This window comes from Antechinus flavipes, chromosome 5 (assembly GCF_016432865.1).
Source record: "Antechinus flavipes isolate AdamAnt ecotype Samford, QLD, Australia chromosome 5, AdamAnt_v2, whole genome shotgun sequence".
Taxonomy (NCBI): domain Eukaryota; kingdom Metazoa; phylum Chordata; class Mammalia; order Dasyuromorphia; family Dasyuridae; genus Antechinus; species Antechinus flavipes.
Window position 1 is genome coordinate 132,152,370 of NC_067402.1, and position 21,718 is coordinate 132,174,087.

The window sequence follows — 21,718 nt, forward strand, 5'->3', positions numbered from 1 at the left end:
TGAGTGCTATCTTTCAAGCACTGAACTTTCAGAAAGTGAACCTTGAGTCACAGCTGGCTCTACCTTGGAATAACCTTCATTTTTCTATATCTACATCTAGATCTATATCATATTTCTATATCTAGAATATATCATATTCTATATCTATAGTTTCTTCATCACTAAAAGTACAGCAATAATACTTGTACCATCTACTTCAACATGTTATATAATATGTAAGATAATACTTTATAGATTGTAAAGTACTATTATTAGTAGATAGTTTTAGTCATAGTAGTAGATTAGTAATAATATATGATACTATTATTACTATTATTATTATGAAAATACATAAATGAAAAAAAGCATTTGCTGACCATTTATAATGTGCCAAATAGGTACTAAATCCTGGAAATATAAATATAAAAATTAAGACAATCTCTACCCTTATGAAAGTTACATTCTACTTTTGTGCTATTACAAATGATTAAGGGAATGGCTTTGGAAAAACTTGGCAAAACTTTTATGAGCAAATAATAAATGAAGTGAATAGAACAAAGAGAACAATGTATGCAATGACAGCAAGACTAAATAGACAAACATCTTTGAAAGACTTAAGAACTATTCAGCATAAAGGCTAACCATGACTCCAGAGTATTCGTGATGAAATATACTACACATACTTCCTGATAGAGAAATGACGAATTCAAGAATGCAAAAAAAAAAAAAAAAAAAAAACATGGTTTTTTGATGTTTGTTTTGTTTGACTATACATGTTTATGACAGGAGTTGTGTTTTGCTTTTTGGGTTTTTTTTTTTCCTTTCTCATTTGGGGGATGTTGAAAGTCATTGGGAGGGAGAGAAGATAGATTTTTGCTAATTGGAAAAAAGTTATGGTGATATAAGGTTAGACTGACATACTTATTCCAAAAAGCTTGACAGCACTGGCTTAATTATGGTTCAAGAAATATAAAATATAAGAAGAAGTAGAAGGTTTGGGAGGGAGAGAGAGGAGGATAAGAATAGTTTTCTTTATGTTATCATTATGTTGAGAAGGATGGATTAGATGTCCTTTCAGGTTCCTTAGGGGCAACTAGGTGTTGTGGATAAAGAGCCAACCAGAAAGACCTGAGTTCAAATTCTACCTTCTACATTTACTACCTCTACGACACTGGGCAATTCACTTTACCTGTGTCTTCCTCAGTTTCTTCATCTATAAACTAAACTGTAGAAAAGAAAGGCAAACCACTCCAATATCTCCAAATGGACTCATGAGGATTAGATAAGACTGAAAGACTCAACAACAATGGGTTTCTTACATCTCTGTAAGTTTATAAGTCCCTTCCTCTGAAGATTCCCTCTCCACAAGTTTGATCCTTTTATCTAACTTGTTTCTAGAGCCTTGCTAGAGATTCTTTCTTATCTCTCTGGTGAAATCCATGTCTCTCTTTCTGGACCAACCCAGCAATCCTACCACTGTTCCGTTTCTTCCACACTCACCAAACATTCTCTAATTGGAACTTTCATTTACAAAAAGAGTTGTACTTTCATAAAATAGCTCTCATCCATAGATCCTCTCCCTCAAATGTACAAAATATACAATTACAATTATTGGTTGAGTTGAGAGGGTAAAGGATTGTGATACAGAAAAAAAGAGATCTAAAGTTTCTAAATGTTATTTTAAAAAAACAATCAATTATCTGTCAAAACCTCTAAAACATGAATTATGATGAAGGATGGAAAACTTTCGAGAACTTGGCACTTTTCTAATTTCCAATGGGTTTACAATAAAATGTCCATGTGAAGAATTTATTCCAAATCACAAAATAAAGCTTAAATTTATGGTCCTAAAAAAACAAACCCCCCAAAATGATACAATGCACTAAAATGATAACATGAAATATTAGAAACACAAAACTGGCTTTGGTACTTCATTTGACAAGGCTATCTCAAAATTACAGATCAATAAATGGCAACAGGGTTGTAGTTAAAGGTTCTATAGTAGATTTTATTTTCACTCCATTAAAATTTATTTAAACTCTTTTCTTTATAAACTCACAACTTTCTCTTTATTGGGTTTATGCTACTGTGGAAAATGTAAACAAAGTAGTTGAAAATCCTCATTTTAAAAATGAACACTTTCCCTCTTTCTCTGATGTGGGTAAGCTCTTGATATTCTGTATTCTTTAAAATTAATTTCCAGCCAGTGAAATATTTGTGTTCCATTTAGTGTGTTGGCAGTAGAATGAGATTTATGAAAATACTGTTTTTCAAAGGCCTGGCACATATTACTTCAGAAAGCAATATTGCAAGACCTTTTTCCCATATCAGTTTAGTGACAGAGAATGAAAGGTCCAATGCCTGGGGAAAACAAAACAAGATAGCATCCAAAAAAACCAAAGTATGTGGAGCAATTCAGAGTTATTTCCTGTCAGAATTCATAGGAAATCTGTTTCTAGAAGCTGTGGTTACAACACCAGATTATACCATCCTTTTATCTCCATGGGTATATTCCATTCTTTTCTGTGAAGAATAACTAAAATTGTAGATTAAATGAAAATCCAAAGCTCTACCATCTAAATATTAATTCTGTATTTTGATAATTTTGCTTGGTTTTACAATCTGCATTATCCTGGAAACAATGTATTAGGAGAAAGAGTTTGGGGCTAAAAATCAAGAGTATAAGATTTCTGATTTAGAACCCAAATTTAGATATTTCCTAAACTAATCCTCTCAGTTTAAAAATGAGGAAACTAAGTCCTGGAGAAGTTAAATGGCATGCTCGGATTCAGGGTTTGTGGCAAGATTTGACCACCAGTCCTCTGCTGACTTCAAATTCAATCTTCATTTATATAGTACTTACTTCTTCCCATTTTATAGATATGGAAACTGGAGTAGACAGAGATTAAGAGACATGTCCAAGAACACACAACTAATAATGATTCTGAGGTTGGATGTGAATTCAGATCTTCCTGATTCCAGTCCCAGGGGATAATCTCCACTGTACTATCTAGCTGCCTCACTAACACATTTCACTTACTCATCTCCAAATCCCAATCCTTGTCATTCCCTTGCCCTAGAATAATCTGCCACATCCTCCTCATCTCATACTCATCCTTTAGTGACCAACTAATAACATGAAATCTTCTTTGATCATCCTATTTTTAAAAAATGATCGCTCTCTTATCTGGACTTATAGAGCAATTTTATTACAATACTAATATATTACTTATAATATTATATTATTATAATCCACCTCTTATTTGAAAGATAGTAAGCATTTAAAAAATGCTCACTATGTTCAAGCTCTGTGCTAAATGTTAGGAATATAAATATAAACCTGAAGACAATTTGAGAAACCTACATTTTTATAGGAGAGACAGCACATATATTAGGAAGTAGAAGTCAGGAAACAGTATTTTGGTTTGAAAATCTACAGAGATGGTAAGAGGAGCCCTATGAATAGAGACCAATACATCCCTTCTAGTAGGAATAGAAGTATTTCTATGATTATGGTTAAAGATCAGACAGGGACTTATATAAGGGAAGGGCAGGGAGGATAGTGTTCATGTCAGAAAGCAAGGAAGATGGCAAGATGGATTGGGAAGCATAGCTAGAGCCAGCCAGGATATAGTGGGTCCATAGGATATTCCTCAATCATCAGATTACTGGGGCTCCTAGAGTGGGAGTTCTAAAAAGGGTGCATGTATCATCTCTCTTTGTCCTTGATCATGAAGTCCTTGAAAAAAGGCGATAATGGCTCATGAATAAGTTTTCTCTCTAAAATAGAAGATACATGTGTTGACTAAATGATGCATTTAACTGCATCAGTACAACCCATTCTGATCTAATTCATGATTGTTTAACAAGAATATTAAAAGGGTATCAGGTACTGAAAAAGTTTCAAACATACAAATGAAAATGCTTGCCAGAACAGTACCAATGTCCCCATAGTTACATGTGGCATTCTCATGACGGACAACTATTTGACAAGAGTTGGATTCCATTTAAAGGCTGGAAAATAATACAGAAATTCCTTAGGGGCCTAAAAACAAGAGTTCACTCACTATATCATATACTTTGGTGCCAAAATAACCAAGAGGTGACCAGAGTTTTTCTTAGATGACAAAACTCATCCCTGGAGAATCAAGGCTCTTTCAGTCACATGACTGCAAAGTCAATTAGATTTCTCTAATATTTGCCTAATTTTACAAAGAGAATTTTGGTGCTAATAGAATTGTTATTAAATTACTGGTAACTCTATAATAATAATATTCTCAAAGAACACCAAGAAGAACATGACCAAGTTACCATGGGATTGCTGAACCAATCAACCAACTAGAATTTATTAATAGCCCACTATGTGTTAAGCACTGGGGATAGAGGACCAAAAAAAAAAAAATTAAACCATCTCAATTCAAGAAGTTTGCACTACAAAAATAAGATTTTAACAAGCTGCAAAATTATTCATGAATTTTTAGACATAATTATCTACAACTGAAAAAGAGAAGGGTCATTGTGACTCTATACTCATCATCCTAGTTCTGGAATTGTGTCTAATGAGACATTTAGATAAGGTATATATGTCTTCATAAATGTTCCCAACCTACACAAACCCAAATATGACCTCTTTCAATAGTGGCAAATGTTACCAAAAGATAAAATGATTACTGAGAATAACTTTGTTAAAAACTTAGTTTTACAAAAAACCTTTAATAATAATTGACCAGCCTAAAACACACTTGGATTTATCACTGTTCTTTTGGCAGGGAGAACCCCTTTGACTATAATGAAAACCCTTAGCAATTTGAATATTATAGAATACTAGATTATTATACTATAATTACTTAAAAGGTCAAGAATCTTAAACATTTAGTCTTAAAACTCTCCACCTGAGTGATGCAATCAGAAAAGTAAAGTATGTATGAAAATATTTAATTATACAAAACAAGGAGAAATGTGATAATTTAATAACCTTTAAATAAATCATACAATGTTTCACCACATAGGATACCTATCCCCAACCAATTCCATTAAAGGCACTTAACAACAACATAAAAAAACAGCACTTTTAAATGTGTGTGAGCATATATTTATTTTCTAGTAATGGTTTTTAAAGAAACTTGAAGCAGCATTTTAGGACATAATGGTTTATGCTGCTTACCTATCTCAACAGGAGGCACAACTGATTAAAGCCTTTTTGAGAATGTAAATTCAAGAAATACATGTATCTTTATAAGGGAAAGAAATTAAGACTTTTAAAAGAAATAATTTCAACAAGAAACAAATATTTGAGACAGATAAATATTTATAAAATAAGTGATAGTCACTTTCATGGAAATATATTTTGAATTCATATCACCAAGAATTATCCAGTCTTAAAAATAAATGAAAAAAAATCTTTCATATTTCTCTAAATACATATTTTTTCCATCCCAAATGTGGTCTCATATACGTATTAGCTGTGTGACCTTGGGCAAGTCACTTGACCCTTTTGCCTCAGTTTCCTCATTTGTAAAATGACCTGGAGAAGGAATGGCAAATTGTTCCAGTATCTTTGTCAAGAAAATTGAAATGGGGTCACTAAAGTCAGACACAATTAAAACAAAACCCTGGACTCTGCCTCAGAAACATTATCTATAAAATGGGAATAACAATAATACATACACCCCAGAGTAATGAGGGTAGTGTGAAGTAATATTTATACAATGCTTTTGCAGATCTGAAAGTGCTAGCTAAATTATTGCATCTATATTTATAGATAATATATATACACATATTATATTATATATAAATGCTAGCTTATAATATTACTATTCCTCCCTCATCATTCATAGTTCTTTGGACAACAGTACACTGCCTTTCTTAGAAAGCACACACTTTAAAACTGAGAGTTAGATAAAGAACTTTAAGTATATACCAGAGTTTCTGGCAGAACAAGAGTTCCTGCAAAGCAAAGCATGAAAGGAGATAATTTAAGGATGAGGAAATGCCAGTGCCTCAACAACACTGTCAAAAAAAGTCCAGATTACCCAATCTGAGTTCAGACATAATATAATAAAAGAAAACAACTTTCAAAAGGATGAATTTTGAGGCAATATGGCTAATGAAAAGCATTTCTCTTAATACTGACAACCTACGAGATTGTGACCAATTAAGAATGTAATGTAAAAGCCTATAAAATGTCTAAATCTGAAGTTATTTATGAATACTACAAGTAAGCACTCAAAAAATATTTCTTGATTGAATGATAAATTATAGAAACAAATCTTATTTTAAAATTTTCTCCAAATTAGTGCCTATTCACCTTAATGACTTAAACTGTTAACATCTCATACCTGCCTATTAAAACTTTTATAGTTTTATATCTATAAAAGACCTTATATCTATAAATATACCTAGTTCTTAACTTCTTGATAGTATAACTTTTAACTCTAAAGAACTATTATTTGACCAGTTCCAAGACTTATATCAAACAGAGATCATCCAAGATTCCTGTTGGGCCAGAATAACATCTGTTCCATTTTTTTTACCACCTGTGAATAAGTTTGTAGGAATTTAGGGACAATCCTTGCTCCCTAAGGAGCTCCCAATTTATTGGAGACATAATTTTAAAATGCCTAGATACAAGTGTTATAGACAGGATAAGATGGAGAACATAAACTATCAGAAAAAAAGATATTAGAATTAAGGGAGATGGAGAAAGGTTTCCTATAGAAGACAGGATTTTAATGTTTGCAGCAGCCCTTTCTATAGTGGCAAAGAACTGGAAACTGAGTGGATGCCTATCAGTTGGAGAATGGCTCAATGAGTTATGGTTTATAAATGTTATGGAATATTAATGTTCTATAAGAAATGATCAGCAGGATGATTTCAGAAAGACCTGGAAAGACTTACATGAACTGATACTAAATGAAGTGAGTAGAATCAAGAGAACATTGTATGCAACGCAAGATTTTGTGAAGATCAATTCTGATTTACTTGGTTTTTTTCAACAGTGAGGTGATTTAGGCCAGTTCCAACAGTCTTATGATGGAGGGAGCCATTTGCACCCAAAGAGAGGGCTTTGGGGACTGAGTATGAATAACAACATAGTATTTTCATTTTGTTATTGTTGTTTGTTTGAATTTTGTTTTCTTTCTCATTTTTCCCCTTTATCATCTTATTTTTCTTGTACAGCTTAATAATTATAGAAATATATATAGAAAAATTACACGTTTAACATATATTGGATTACTTGCCATCTAAAATAAGAGGTAGAGAGAAGGTAGGGAGGAAAAATGGAGCATAAGGTTTTACAAGGGTGAATATTGAAATATATATGCATATGTTTTGAAAATAAAAAGCTTTAAAAAATGAAGATGATGATGAGATTTTAGCCAGGATTTGAAAGAGAACAGGAGACTGAGATAAGGAAGACAATAATTCCAGGATACAACTAGGTGAAAATGTCCCAAATCAGGCGATATAGAAAGGAGATCAGTGTCGCTGGGACTTGTAGTATGTGGGTAAAAAATATAGGCTAGTTAGAAGATGAAAAATGCAAAAGAAGATTCTGGATTTCAAAGAGAGGATTTTAAGTTTGATCTTGAAGGCAACAGGAAGCCAGTGGATTTATGAAGTGAGTAGGAGTAACAGGATCAGACTTGTACTTTAGAAAGATTGCGTTTACAGGTGAATGGAGGATGGGAGTGGCGATAGACTTGGGACAGGTAGAACCACCAGCAGGCTATTGCAACAGTCCACGTTTGAGGGTTGCAACCAGGTTTGTAGCAGTGTCAGAAATAAAAAGGAGAAACGCACAAGAGATATTAGGAAGGCAAAAGCAACACATCTTGACCAGCTTGCACCTCTTTAGGTAACCTGGGGGAGGTCACCATATAAATATAAATGCCAGACATAATGTAGACACTCACCTGGCACAGCCTCAGGACTCCTAAGCTCAAGAAAGCCACCAGCTTTACACTCTCTCACAGAGGAATTTATAAACAGGACCCACCACATTTGACCTAAAAATACTTTAAAAAAAAACCTATTTGGTCTTATGAACAGCAAGGTGGTTTCGTAGATAGACCATTAAACCTGAAGTCTGGGAAGTCCTGAGTTCAAATTTAGCCTCAGGCACTTTATGTGACTCCCTTAACTCTATTTATTTCTGTTTCCTCATCTATAAAATTAGGTGAAGAAGGAAATGGCAAACCACACTAGTATCTTTGCCAAAAAAATCCCAAATGGTATCAGGAATAGTTGGTCAAGACTGAACAGCTACAAAAATATGAATCATTCATCAATTTCCCTCCACCTCTCTCATAGCACTCACTTTCTGTCTCATCTTTTTTAGAAAGAAATCTGGCCATATACTTTCTTTGTTTGGAATTCTCCAGGAACTCTCTGTTGGTTGCGTAGTAAAATTCATATTTCTTTGCCTGATGCTCAGGGTCTTCCGTAATCTGGTGTCACTTACTTTTACAATCTAGCCTTATCTTATTCTTTGCCTACCTCAAAATATCCCCTCCTGAAGTTGCAGACTAATATGACTGCTCTCCCTTAATGAATGTTTCCCCTGCTTCCCTCATGGTCATATTTGGGCTCATATATAATTTCTTATACCTAGAATATTCTCTTCCTCTGTTTTTACCTGGTGAGTTACTAGCCATCTTTCAAAATGCAACTCAAATGTCATCTCTTCCAGGAAGCCTTCCCTGATCCCCACTGACAACAATCCTTTGCCATGTGAGCCTCGCTTAAGGTTTTGTTTTATACCTACCTCTCCAATGAAGCTAACATATGTATCTGAGGATATGTCATTTCTCCCCACTCTACTGTAATCCCCATGAGGACTAAGCCAGTGCCCAGAATCTTGCTCAGTTCACTCCTACAGATAATAATGCCCATGATATTATATCATGCTTTATGAGGAAAAAAAGACTGTTATATATGAATAAATTTTTATCTAATCCTCAAAATAACCCAATAAAGACAATAAACACATTATTATTCTCATTTTACAGATGAAAAAAATGAGTTACCTTAAATAAGGAACTGGCTCAAGATCAAATAGATAAATAGAATAACTGATAGGTAAAACCAGGATTACTGACACCAAGGTTCTCACACTTTCTCACAGCTGCCTTCTTTGTCTAACTCACAACATATAGTTTAATCCATTTTAAGTGAATGTATATTATTTTAATGGGAGGAAGGAATAAGGAAATTTAATTTCAGAAGAAATTGTGAATGCTGTTTTTATTTTTAATCTAGTTATATTTTACATCGAATGACATAATATTAAGTCTTCTGGTAACTAGTGAGACTTAAGGTCTCGAATTGCTTTCCTTTGATGTCCATTTTTCTCATTTAAAAAAAAAAAGAAGGTCCCACTTCTAATACTATTTTATTTTCACATTTCCATTTGAAAAAGAAAATCTGAATATTTATGTTTTAAGATTATGTTTAACAGTGAAAATTAATTTCTTCATCTTTCAAAAACCAATCACTTTGGACTGTGAAGATTGCCATCTTTTAAAATAGTATGCTTGCTGCGTGTAATACATGCTCTTCAATTTTAGCAAAGTGCTTCCAAAACTGGTTATTTGCAAAATGGAAATTTTCCTCAGGATAGTAACCATATATATATAGTTTATCCATGGACATTTCACAGGCCCTCACAGAAATGTGTAAAAAAAATTTTTTTTGGAAGAGCAAATGGTCTAAATTATATACTTCTGAAATCCTTGGCTTTGACAAAGTCTAATTTACTTTTGTTAAATTGATTTAGAGTTTGTAAAACGTTAGCTATAAGGTCTGAGAGTGAAATTAATACTGGACTGTGGTAGTAATCGACAGTATTTATATATTAGCCTTGCTTCTCTTTCATTAAATATAATAAATGGTCTTCTGAGAAATAGAAAGGTACCTCCTTTCCCAAGAGTTTGAGGTTCAGTTATACTAACCTATTCAGGGTTAAGCTTCTCTAAAGGAAATGTTAAGGTGGAAAAAAACTATAAAAAATGGCAGGTAGAGTTACCAAAAGAACTGGCAAGAACTAAATTACTTCAAACTAAGAATCAAATCATGGATTAGCCTTAGTTGAAATCCATCCATCAAGGGCAATATTTCCTTGGTTTCATTATTCCCCCTGGTACTACTGTATCATGAACAGAATGAAAGCACTTATCTCCTCCAAATATGGACAGAATATTCTTTGCTTTTGTCAATATAAAGTATTCATTTGCATTTTTATTCTAATAAGGTCTACCTGACGTCTTTAATCAATCAACAAACTTTTATTAAGTACTATTTATAGCTCTATTACGGATTATAAATACTTTAAATACTTTAGTAATTTTAAGCAGTCTGCATTTTCATAAAGAATGTAGATTCTTGAGCTGTCATGAAAAGCAAATGAATTAAAGAAAAATGTTAAAAAGTGACTAGATCAAAAGGGGGAAGAAAAAAAGAAATGATAGGTGTCTCAAATAACACATATATAGTACTTCTCTTTGACATAGCATTATTTCATCTGATCACCTAGATGCTGAAGTCTTCTAAATAAAATTGCATTGCATTCTCAACCCCTCAGAGAATCAGTTTAGTTAACAGCCTACCTGTACTTCAGAGTTGACCACACATCTTACATGTCAAACTCATTTTAAAGTGCCAATCATGTCCCTTCCAATCTAATTAGTTTGGGAAGTAATGTCACTGACCTAGAACTATGCAGACAGCTTATTATCATATCATTTGATCAATCTAACATTTTAACTCAGTTGAATTTAGAACACCGGTAAGCAAAGTGTAATATAGTTTCTTCCAATGCATTACTGGTAATTCTCAACACAATTTCCTATTTGTGAGTAAAACCCATCTTGACAAATGAAGAGTGCTCGGTTTTATATAGGCATCAAACAGGAAGAAATTATTTAGACTTTAATGGAAGTTGAAAATGAAAGTTAGAGGAAATGAGTAGATAGGCAATGTAATTTAATATAGACACTAAACTAAAAAATACTAAGCACTGCAGGAAGAGGAAGGTCTAGAAGACAAAGGTATACTAGAGAGGGATATATGTGAATAAAAATGTATATGGGTCCCCTGACAAAAAGAAAAAGATAGATTTTTGTAGGTAAAATAGCAAAGTTTTCAGAAATAGTTATATTAATAAGAAGGAATAAGGTGTTATCTAATATTATTTATTCTTCATCAAATATTTTCAAATTAAGTCCTGCAGAAACTAAGAGTTGGAAGGAATGTCAAAAGTTGTTGAGTGCACTTTGTATCTGTGGAGGATATTATCCAATTTATACCATTTCTAACAGATGACTAAACAGCATCTTCTTCAAGACCTCTAAGAAATTTTTTGTGGAAGCCCCTTATATTTCTGGATAATTTCAACTGTTATAAAAATTTTTATTTATAGCCAACCTAAATCAGACTCTGCCAATTTGCCCTCATTTCTTGGAGATCTGCTTTTTGAGACCAAGAAAAGGAGTCTAATTTTCTTCCACATAACAACTTTTGAAATACTTGAAGACAGTTATCATGTCCCCAGGTATTCTCCAGTTAACTATCCCCAGTGCCTTCGGCTAGGAACTTTGGACTTGCTACAAGCTTGGGGCAAGCACAGCTACAACTAGAAGGCAGTTAGCTGAAGTGAACAGGAATTAGGATTAGATGAATTCAACAGGTGATAATAAATAATTGCTATGGTAGTGGAAATGAAAGATTAAGGGAAGATTAAGAAAGCATGATACATCTGAGTGGGAATAACCAGAGATATTCTAGCAGACAACATATAATTAGTGAGATATAGAGTTGATTACATAGTGGCTAAAATATATATACATGCAGTTTGGTGTGATAAATAATTAACCTCAAAGTCAAGACCACAATTCCAGTCTCACCTCTAATATACTGGCTGTATAACCCTGGGAAATCACTTAACTTTCCTGTTTTCTAATTACTGTCCAAGACTTTAAGTTTCAGAGAACATACTGATCTGTTTTAGTGGAGAGGTGGAGAAGTGATACCTTCCTAGATCAATAAAATCACAGATCTAGTTCCTGTCTCTATATAGTTCATTTAAATAATGTGTGCATCTATATATTAGTGACAATGATAGTTAAAGCAATAGAAATTATTTATATAGAGTGTACTAAAAGCCTGAGAGTAATCTTTAGGCTTTAACAACTTAAAACTACAGAAAGATTTTAAGTTTTAGGCCATTAAAGTTTTAAGCAGTGGAGTTACTCTTCGCTCTGAAATTTTACCTCTAGAGAAGATGATTTTAAAAGTTAAGAAATCAATAGTTATTTTGTTAATATATTTAATGAATACTTTTGAAAGTTACTTTGTGTTTTGTCCTTAATTTCTATTTTTCTCTGAAATATAAATAAAAGTAGAGTATGGGCAGAGGAATCAGAAGATTTGGGTTCTGGCCCCAACTTACTCCTCTATTTCATTTTAAGTGAAAAACGAGTCTCTGGATCAGATCGTCTTTAAATTTTTTCCTGCTAGAATTATATGATGATTTTAGTTATATTTAATTGATCCTGCTGCTATTAGCAGCAGGAAGGAATTGGAATTAGTATAAAAATTTTTTAAATGTGCACTGGATTTAGCTTACCTTCAGGAGATGAACCTGGTTTCTGAGAAAACACAGCGCTTACTTTACTCTTCTTGCTCATATCACTGTTTACAGACAAGCTGGACTGAATTTTTTTATGCATTTTTTGTGAAACAGGTGCAGAAAGTTTTCTGTTATCCATAGATACATGTCTAACCCCATTGTGAATTCCATTTCCATTTCTCATATTTGTATGGCTATTCTTTATTTTGCCCATTTCTTCCTCACTTTGTTCTTGTGCTGAAGTTTGGGGCTCAGGCAAGCGCTGAGGTTGTGCTAAAATGAAGAAAAGAAGAAAATTTTAATATGTCAGAAATATAATGTTAGGAATCAAAGTTTTATAATATGTATATTTCAAATGACAGCAGAAAAATTATTGAAAAGACTGGCAAAATACACAAAGACATATTTGAAATGTAGGCACTTAATAAATTACTTGTTGACTGGTTGATTAGTAAGGTTGCCAAATGTGACATTCTAGACAGAACTAGGAGTAATGTAATAATTTTTAAAAATTATTAAAATTGAATCAACAATGGAACAATATTTCAAGATAAATTATAGAGGAAATAATCTAGACTTTAAAAAGGGTCCTAAATGAATAAATGAAAGAGACTATCTTATAAAATTTTTCTCTCTTTAAATTTTCAGTTTTCATGCTAATAACCAGGGGTGAGACAATAGAATGTAAGTTTCTTAAAGGCAGGTGCTTTTGGTGCTTTTGACTTTGTATCCCCAGTATCTAGCAGCTATATGATGCAGTGGATAAAGTGTTTCAGCTATTTACTAGCTGTGTGATCCTAGACAACTCACTTAACCCTATTTTTCTCAGTTTTCTCATCTGTAAGATGAGATAGAGAAGGAAATGACAAACCATTCCAATATCAAAACCCAAAATGAGGTCATGAGTTAGACATGACTGAAGAGCAAAGATTTAATAAATTCTTGTTGAACTGAATTTAATTGACAGAGATATGATGGCTAAATTTGGAGTCAGGTTCAAATATTGCCTGTTATTTATAAGGTCATGTGTTATTATGTTATATAAATGTTATTTTATATTGCAATGTATAAAATACTTGATCTTCAATTTCCTCAACTGTAAACTAGGAGGTTAGGACTACTGAATCATCCAAAAGATCCCTTTTAATTATAACTCTATGATCCCAGGATTTCTTTGGAATGTACAAATTATATTATATTCCTTTTAAATTTTGGATAGTTGATTATTATTAGACTGTCAGCTTCATGAGATCATGGGGCCATATCTTACTTAATTTTTATATCTTTCTTTCTATCTAACAGTATTCTATATCTTATAGATGCTTAATAAAAGTTTGTTGAATTGAAAATGTGGAAAATTTTCATTTAAAAAATGGACATCCAATAATATAGTAATTCACAATAAACTTAATAAAATAACAGTAATTAGAAGGGATTTACTTCAATTCTTCCAGAGTATCTATGATTTTACTGGTATAACTACCTCATCATCAATGCAGACTGAAATCCCTTGGTGACTCAATGAATACATGATCTTTAAAAGTTTGTTGCTTTTTAGTCATTTTTAGTCATGTCCAACTCTCTATGACCCCATTTGAGGGTTTTGTTTTGTTTTGTTTTGTTTTGGCAAAAATTTGCCATTTCCTCTCCAGCTCATTTTACAGATGAGAAACTGAGGCAAACAATACTAAGTGACTTGCCCAGGGTCCCAATGCTAATAAGTGTCTGAGGCCAGATTTGAAGTCAGGAAGACTCATCTTTCTGACTCCAAACATGGGACTCTATCCATTACTCCACCTAGCCATCACCATAGCCAAAAAAATTAAGAAAACTGTAACCAACTTTGACCTTTGAGCTTTTTTTTTTTTTGAGCTTTTTCGAACTTAACAAGGCCAGATTTCAGAAAATGGACATGAACTTTTTCACCAGATTCATATTTTAATGCTTTCCAGGTTGGCAAAAGCTGCCAGAACTTACAGTATTGATGAAATAGCCTCCAACAACAAAGGAACAAAGCAACAAAGGAAGACTTTAGAGAAGAATGAATTAAAATGCAATAAATATCTAGGATACTGAGGGCCTAATTTTAAGTTAAGGAATAATTCTATAACAACATCATTTCAATTACTGTACACATACCAAGAGATCCCTGAATATAAATGTTTTAATTATGCAAAAAATAGGTTAATTTACACAGTGTAAATTCCAAAGGAGCTTATAACTCTTGATTTTTTTCAATTGGCACATAAAAGATAATACCCAAAGTTCTTTCAAACCATTTTTATTAGCATCAGTGATCAATTGCTTTCTAAAGCCAGGAATCCAATTATCTAAAAAATCTGTTACTCATTTTAGCGATACTATACAATTAGCCATAGTAGAAAAGTATTACAACTCTTATTTTTGTTCTGACAATGTCTCATATTTTTAAATGATATTTTATTTTGCTAAATACATGTAAAAATAATTTTCAATATTTACCTTCACAAAATCTTGCACTCCATTTTTTTCTCCCTCTTCCCCCCTTCTTTCCCCCAAAAAGCAAAAGCAAGCAATATAATACAGTTTAAATATGTGCAATTCTTCTAAAGATATTTCTTTATTCATCATTCTGAGCAAAAAAAAAAAATCAAAAAACCCAAAAATATATATATCAAAAGGGAAAAAACAAAAAAGAGGAGAAAAAAAACAAGTAAAATAACAACAACAAAAGTTGAAAATACAATGCTTTGGTGCACATGCAGTCTTCATAGTTCTCTCTCTGGATGTGGATGGGCACTTTCCATCATAAAATTATTGAAATTGTCATTGTTGAAAAGAGTCAAGTCCATCACAGTTGCTCATCACATAATCTTGTTACTGTATACAATGATCTCTTGGTTCTGCTCACTTAATTTGGCATCAGTTCATGTAAATGTTTTCAGGTATTTCTTTAAAAAAAGCCTGCTCATCATTTCTTATAGAACAATAATATTTCATTACATTCATATACCATAATTTATTCAGCCATTCCCCAGTTGATGGGCATTTATTCTTTTTCCAATTCCTTGCCTCTACAAAAAGGACTGCTACAAACATTTTTACATAATGTCTCAGATTTTTAAATTTTTCTTGTAATTCTGATTATAGGTGCCCTCTTAAAGCCATAAAGCACAATCAAGGCTTCTATAGAAGGAGTTCTGTTTTATATGAGCATGCAGTTCTTTGATATGGTAATTAATTTGCTGCTCACATAACCTCTTCCCTAAACTAGAATGACATTCTAATGACTACCACAGAGCCTTAAACTAGGAATGCATATATATTGGGGGGGGGGGGAGGGAGGAAGGAGGAGGGAATGGTAGAGACCATTAAACCCAATATAGAATCCTTACCATTTGGTCTCAAAGCAAATAGAATTTTTTTTCACCAGTAATAGAAGTTCAGACAGGAGAATTCTGTTAAGAATGCACATTGTCCACTTCCAAGAAGATGGCTTAAAGCTCCTAAAAAAATTTTTTTTTGATATATGTTACAGGTAAAATCAAATAAAATTCCTAAGCACTAAATAAACAATCTTAACAATAAAAACAAGAAGACCAGAAAATAATTCTATACCTAAAAATCAAGTTCTTAAAACTGATAGATATGACCTTTCTCTAACCACCTAGTTTAATTTGTCAAATTTTCATAGCATAATTCCCTACACCAGCCTCATGTCTTTAAAACCATCTAAAATATTCCAAATCATAATTAAAACTTTAAAATATCTATAAGTAAGTCTGCAAATGGGCAATCTCAAAAAATGAAAGTCTTTATTCTTTCTAGTTTTACATTCAATTTATTGTTGTAGTTTTTATTATTAATGCCCAAGTACTAAAAAGGAAAAAAGTACTTCATTCCAGTATTTTGACATTAAAACACAACTTTTTGGCTGAATGATTTTGCCAGTCACACAAGGCATACAGGTCAAATCAAAACTGGATGAACCTCCAAATGTGTTAGTCATCTCCATTTAAATTTATTTTAGTTTTATTGATAATTTTTCACAGGGGAAAATTGAATCATATGGTTAAATTGCACTTGAAACCAATTAGGAAACATATGACTGCTTTCTAGAATAAAGAACAAAAGTATCTGACAGAAAATTAAGTCACAATCATTTGGTCTAAAACAAAAATATTTTTTTACCTTATTATATAAAGGTTGTGTATGACTTTAAAAAAAAAAAAGGTAATATGGGAAACGACACAATGCTTCTTAAAACACAAGTGATGCCTAGGGACCCTCACTCTCCCTTTAATGATCCACTGCTCTCATTCAGCTGTCTTTCTTTTTTCAAATCTTTACATATGTGACAGCTCTCAAAAGTAGACCATAGACCATCTGGCATTTTCAGAGGTGTAACTTGTGCAAATTCAGCTCTACTGGGAGCACAATGCTATCTTCTGCCTGCGTTATAAAAGGTACAATAGAATGTAGAACTTATGAGTTGTTTTGAATTATTCATTTTTTTGCCTGTATATTCAAGAAATTTTACAAACTCTGCATTTTGTACTACATAATCACATGCGTTAAAGGTACAAAGAAACTTTTTGACACCTCTTTTCTACAGAAAGCTGGCATTTTGTTTGATATGTGAACATTCAGCATCTGTTATATCATTCTAAACAGACCGTATGCTTCTACAAAAGACCCCATTTTAAACTCCCTCTGTATGAGCAAAAAAATGTATTCTTGATATTCAGTAACGAATGCAATACACATCAAAATTTCAAATACCAGTTATATGAACATTCAGCATCTTCAAACCTGGATAGCATTGGTCACCCGCTTACCATATGTTTAAAGATTTTTTTTTAATCACTCCTCACACTACACACAGCCTGATTGTAATTTTAATATCCATGATGAATACTTACAAATGTCTTAGGAAATACTGTGCTTTCTAAGTTCAAATGTTTTCAATCTAGGGAGAAACCAATAGATTTAGGTCTAGTGATTTTCAATAAGAATGATAAATATTGGAGTAATGATTCAATAGCATGAACCTCTTTTGATAAAAAAAAGGGGGGGAGATAGTGTAGCTAGTAATAACTATACATGAATCTGCTGCTTCTGAAATAGCAATGAAAAAGCAATATATTGCTATTGCATATAATCTATTAACATGTACCAACGATGTTCAGTCACTTGCCTCTTTACAAAAGTAAGACCTTAATAAAATTATAAAAATTTCCCAGGCATTTTACCCATTTCCATGGTTATTTAATTGTATACATATGCAGTGTCATAAAATTAAATGGTTATATATTTTAAAATTTACAATAAAGAAGATAAGTGCACATTGGGAAAATATAGGAGAAAGCATGGGAATTAAAAACTTTAAATTAATCAATCAAGTACATAATAAGAACATACCAGGTGCTCAGCACTTTGCTTTTACGATCAATACGGATAAAGATTATAGGAAATAAATACGACCCAAAGAAACAAGTTGTTTCAATACATACCAATATGGTGTGGTTTTCTGTTTTGTATACAGTTATATAATTTTGGGGGGCTATTACAAGCTTAGAGGCACCCATCTCTATAAATGTGAATAGTGTTATCTATAGCAGACCAATTGCTCAAGTAAATGGCAGTTTCCATCTAGAGATGGTTTCTCTAAGCAATTTTTTTGGTAATTCTTTGGGTAAAAACTTTTATCATGTCCTTCTCAGCTCCAGCTTGGAATTTTCAGGAACTTTACCAACTCATGGGCACCCTGTTTCATTTCACCCAAAGGGTAAAGGAGAAATCATTAGAGAATCTGATAAATCAAAGAAATTGCAATTTTATAAAATTTAGTATCAAATCCTTTTTTTTTTTCAGGGAATGAATAAATTATGATGTTGTAGTTCCACTTTTGAAAATTGCTGTTACATTAATTTTTACTAATATACATTGAACATATTTTAATCATTACCTCCATATACTTTATTGCCTGAAGACTACCTCAGTTACCAGATTAGGTATTTGTTTGTTGCTTCTCCCCGCCCCTTATTTCTTGGAACTATCATGTCCAAGAGATGAAGGTGCCCCCAGTTATATACTATTTGTCCTTCTTCAATGAATTTTAAAAATCCTCTTTCCCTAGGATGCCTTTCCTTTCTTCTACAAGTCTTTTAGCCATTTTTCTTTTGTGTTTGTACTTCTAATCTTTTTCACCATCATTTTGAAAATTGCTGTTACATTAATTTTTACTAATATACACTGAACACATTTTAATCATTACCTCCATACCTCAATATACTTTGTTGCCTGAAGACTATCTCAGTTACCAGCTTAGGTATTTGTTTGTTGCTTCCCCACCCCTATTTCTTGGAACGATCATGCCCAAAAGATGAAGGGGCACCCAATTATATGCTATTTTGTTCTTCTTCAATGAATTTTAAAAATCATCTTTCCCTAGGATACCTTTCCTTTCTTCTACAGTCTTTTAGACATTTTCCTTTTGTATTTGTACTTCTATCTTTTTTCACCATACTTCATTGTTCTATTTAAAGACAATATAGTATTTCATTGTTCTATTTTAAAGATAATATAGCATTACATTGTATCTTAGAATGATATCCATTCCATTTTTATATCAAATTAATTCTGTGAGCACATGTAAAGTAAAAGTAGAAATGGATACCCTTATGATAAAATATAGGAAATAAAATGAAACACAATAGTAAATTTTTCATAACTTTTGACCCAAAGATTCCACTACTGTGACTATGTCATAAAAATCTTCAATTAAAAAAAAAGACATGTACAAAAACATTCACTAGAACATTATTTGATTTTTTTAAATTACAAACAAAATGGGCACCCAATATTTGGGCAACATATGAAGAAATCATGATACAAAAATGTAATGAAATTACTGGGCTCGAAGGGTTTTCTCTGAGATTGAACATTATTTGATTTTTTTAAATTACAAACAAAATGGGCACCCAATATTTGGGCAACATATGAAGAAATCATGATACAAAAATGTAATGAAATTACTGGGCTAGAAGGGTTTTCTCTGAGATTGTAAGAAATTTGGAGAAACATAGAAAGACATATATGAACCAACGCAAAGTAAAGATAAAAGCCAAAAGAACAATACATATAATAAATACAAAAACAAAGTTAACAAAGGGACAGTACTGAATTTGTGATTTTACTAAAATATGGAAATCCTTGGTAAGGAGGAAGTTTCTTTTAATAATAATGTAAATTAGTATCTTCTCTTCAACTTAATGGTTTTAGAAATTTGCATAAAATATTAAAAGATTTTAAAACTTGCCCAATAATATAACCAATTATTATCAGTAGGGAGACTTGAATCCATGTCTTCCTGATTTTAAAACTGACCAAATACAAGGGTCAAAGTCAGTAATAATTTCTAAATTAAAGGACATACTCATTGTGTGCTAATAAATGTTTAACAATTGGCTTCTGGAGAAAAAACATACACATAACATACTTAATTCTAAAATTCAATGGTAACATTTTCTCAGCATCTTTCTTAAGTCTAGATAATCAATAAAACAGTAAGTCAAGCCCAGATCTGTAGCAGTTGTTAATATCTGAGATATAAATGCTCAAATTGAAAATGTAACAAGCTGCTTCAAATGGGCTTCAACACAAACTTAGAAACTTATGTTAACAAATGATAAACTGTTTTATTTTGTGTGTATATTGAGAACTATCTGCTGTATCAAAACAAAATTAATCAAATTTTAAACAAAAATACAAAGTTAGAGCGAGAAGGACAAAACCAAGTAAGTTGATGCAATGATAAAGACTTTCCAAAAAGTCTGGAAGTCTCATCTTATACCTATACACTTGGAATATAGAGGATTAAAATTTGATTCTTTTAATGCTAATATTAGAAAACATTTTACAAGGAAATTTAAAAAATACATTAACAATATATTTGTGCTAAAACTTATTTGCAATAAATGCATATAAAATTCTTGAAGTCAAAATGATTATTTCTAGGTCAATAAAAAGTTATTAAATGCCTATTATGTAGCAGTTACTGGGATAAGCCTTAGGACTATAAAAAGAAAGGCCTTAAAAAAAAAAACTCAAACTACCCAAACCAGTCTAAAATAAACATTGAAGATTTACAGTAAGATTGTATGATTTTTTTTTTGAAGGAAATATAAAGCTCTAACCCCTCCTAGTTTTTAATTGGTCAAATATCTTCTCACTTGTTTTAAGCAGAGCTTGAATAAGTGTGTCAACCAACCTTTTACCCTTAAACTCTTCAACCAAAAAACACAATTAATTCAGGCACTAAAAAAGAATCAGTTTTTTTAATAGAAAAGTAGAAATTTAAAAATTTTCCTTGTAAACCTTGAGCCTTCAACTCTTACAAACACAAACCACCAATGGACATGTTTATGAAATTAACTCTCTCACTTTTCAGATAAGAATAAAGATTTGGAGTTGGCCAAAGTAATATGGCTAAGTGAATTAAGGAAAGGGTCAGGTTTGGAACACTCAGTCCTCTATTCTGACTAGATGTTTGCTTCTATTTCATTGGAAGAAAACCACTAATTGGGAGCATTAGAAATGTAAGATGGTAATACTACAGTACTGCCAAGCACACTATTCTCTATAACTATTGAGAAGCCACCTTCCACTTTTATAAAGCCGTCTCCTAATTTATCATGCAGGGTCTTCTGACTGCTATTGAAGTGTAAAAGTAAATTGTATATAGTTTTTAGGAAAGATGTCTTGCTGTAATAAGGCACTATTTTTAAAAAAAGGAAATTATGACTTGGTGGATGGAAAAAAAGGCTTTTAAACTATAGCAACTTATATCCTTTCTAAAATTAACATGTTAAAGTGTGAGAAAGTAAACAATGAATGACAAAATCTTTATGCATCTTATTACAACACATTTTCCCTAAAACATTTTTAATCTCAAATTGTACTGATAGTTTTGACCTTATTTGAAGTAAACTAAAGTACATCAATTCAAACCAACTTATTTAGATGATATAAGCACTCACATACTTAACCAAAAAAGTATTGGGATTTTAAGACCCATTACAAAAATGCATTGTTTTTTTCTTATAAATTACTACATCAATTGTTTAAAAG

At 32.0% G+C, this 21,718-nt stretch overlaps 1 protein-coding gene across 4 annotated transcripts in view; it reads right to left on the minus strand.

Annotated features, from left to right (window-relative positions):
- The window catches only part of MDFIC (MyoD family inhibitor domain containing), a 117,868-nt gene that overhangs the window by 36,704 nt on the left and 59,446 nt on the right, over nt 1-21,718 (minus strand). For all 4 annotated transcript variants that reach the window (XM_051963271.1, XM_051963269.1, XM_051963270.1 and 1 more), the window contains one exon: nt 12,605-12,880. In XM_051963271.1, the coding sequence (XP_051819231.1) occupies nt 12,605-12,880 (276 nt within the window). The remainder of the gene's footprint in view (nt 1-12,604; nt 12,881-21,718) is intronic.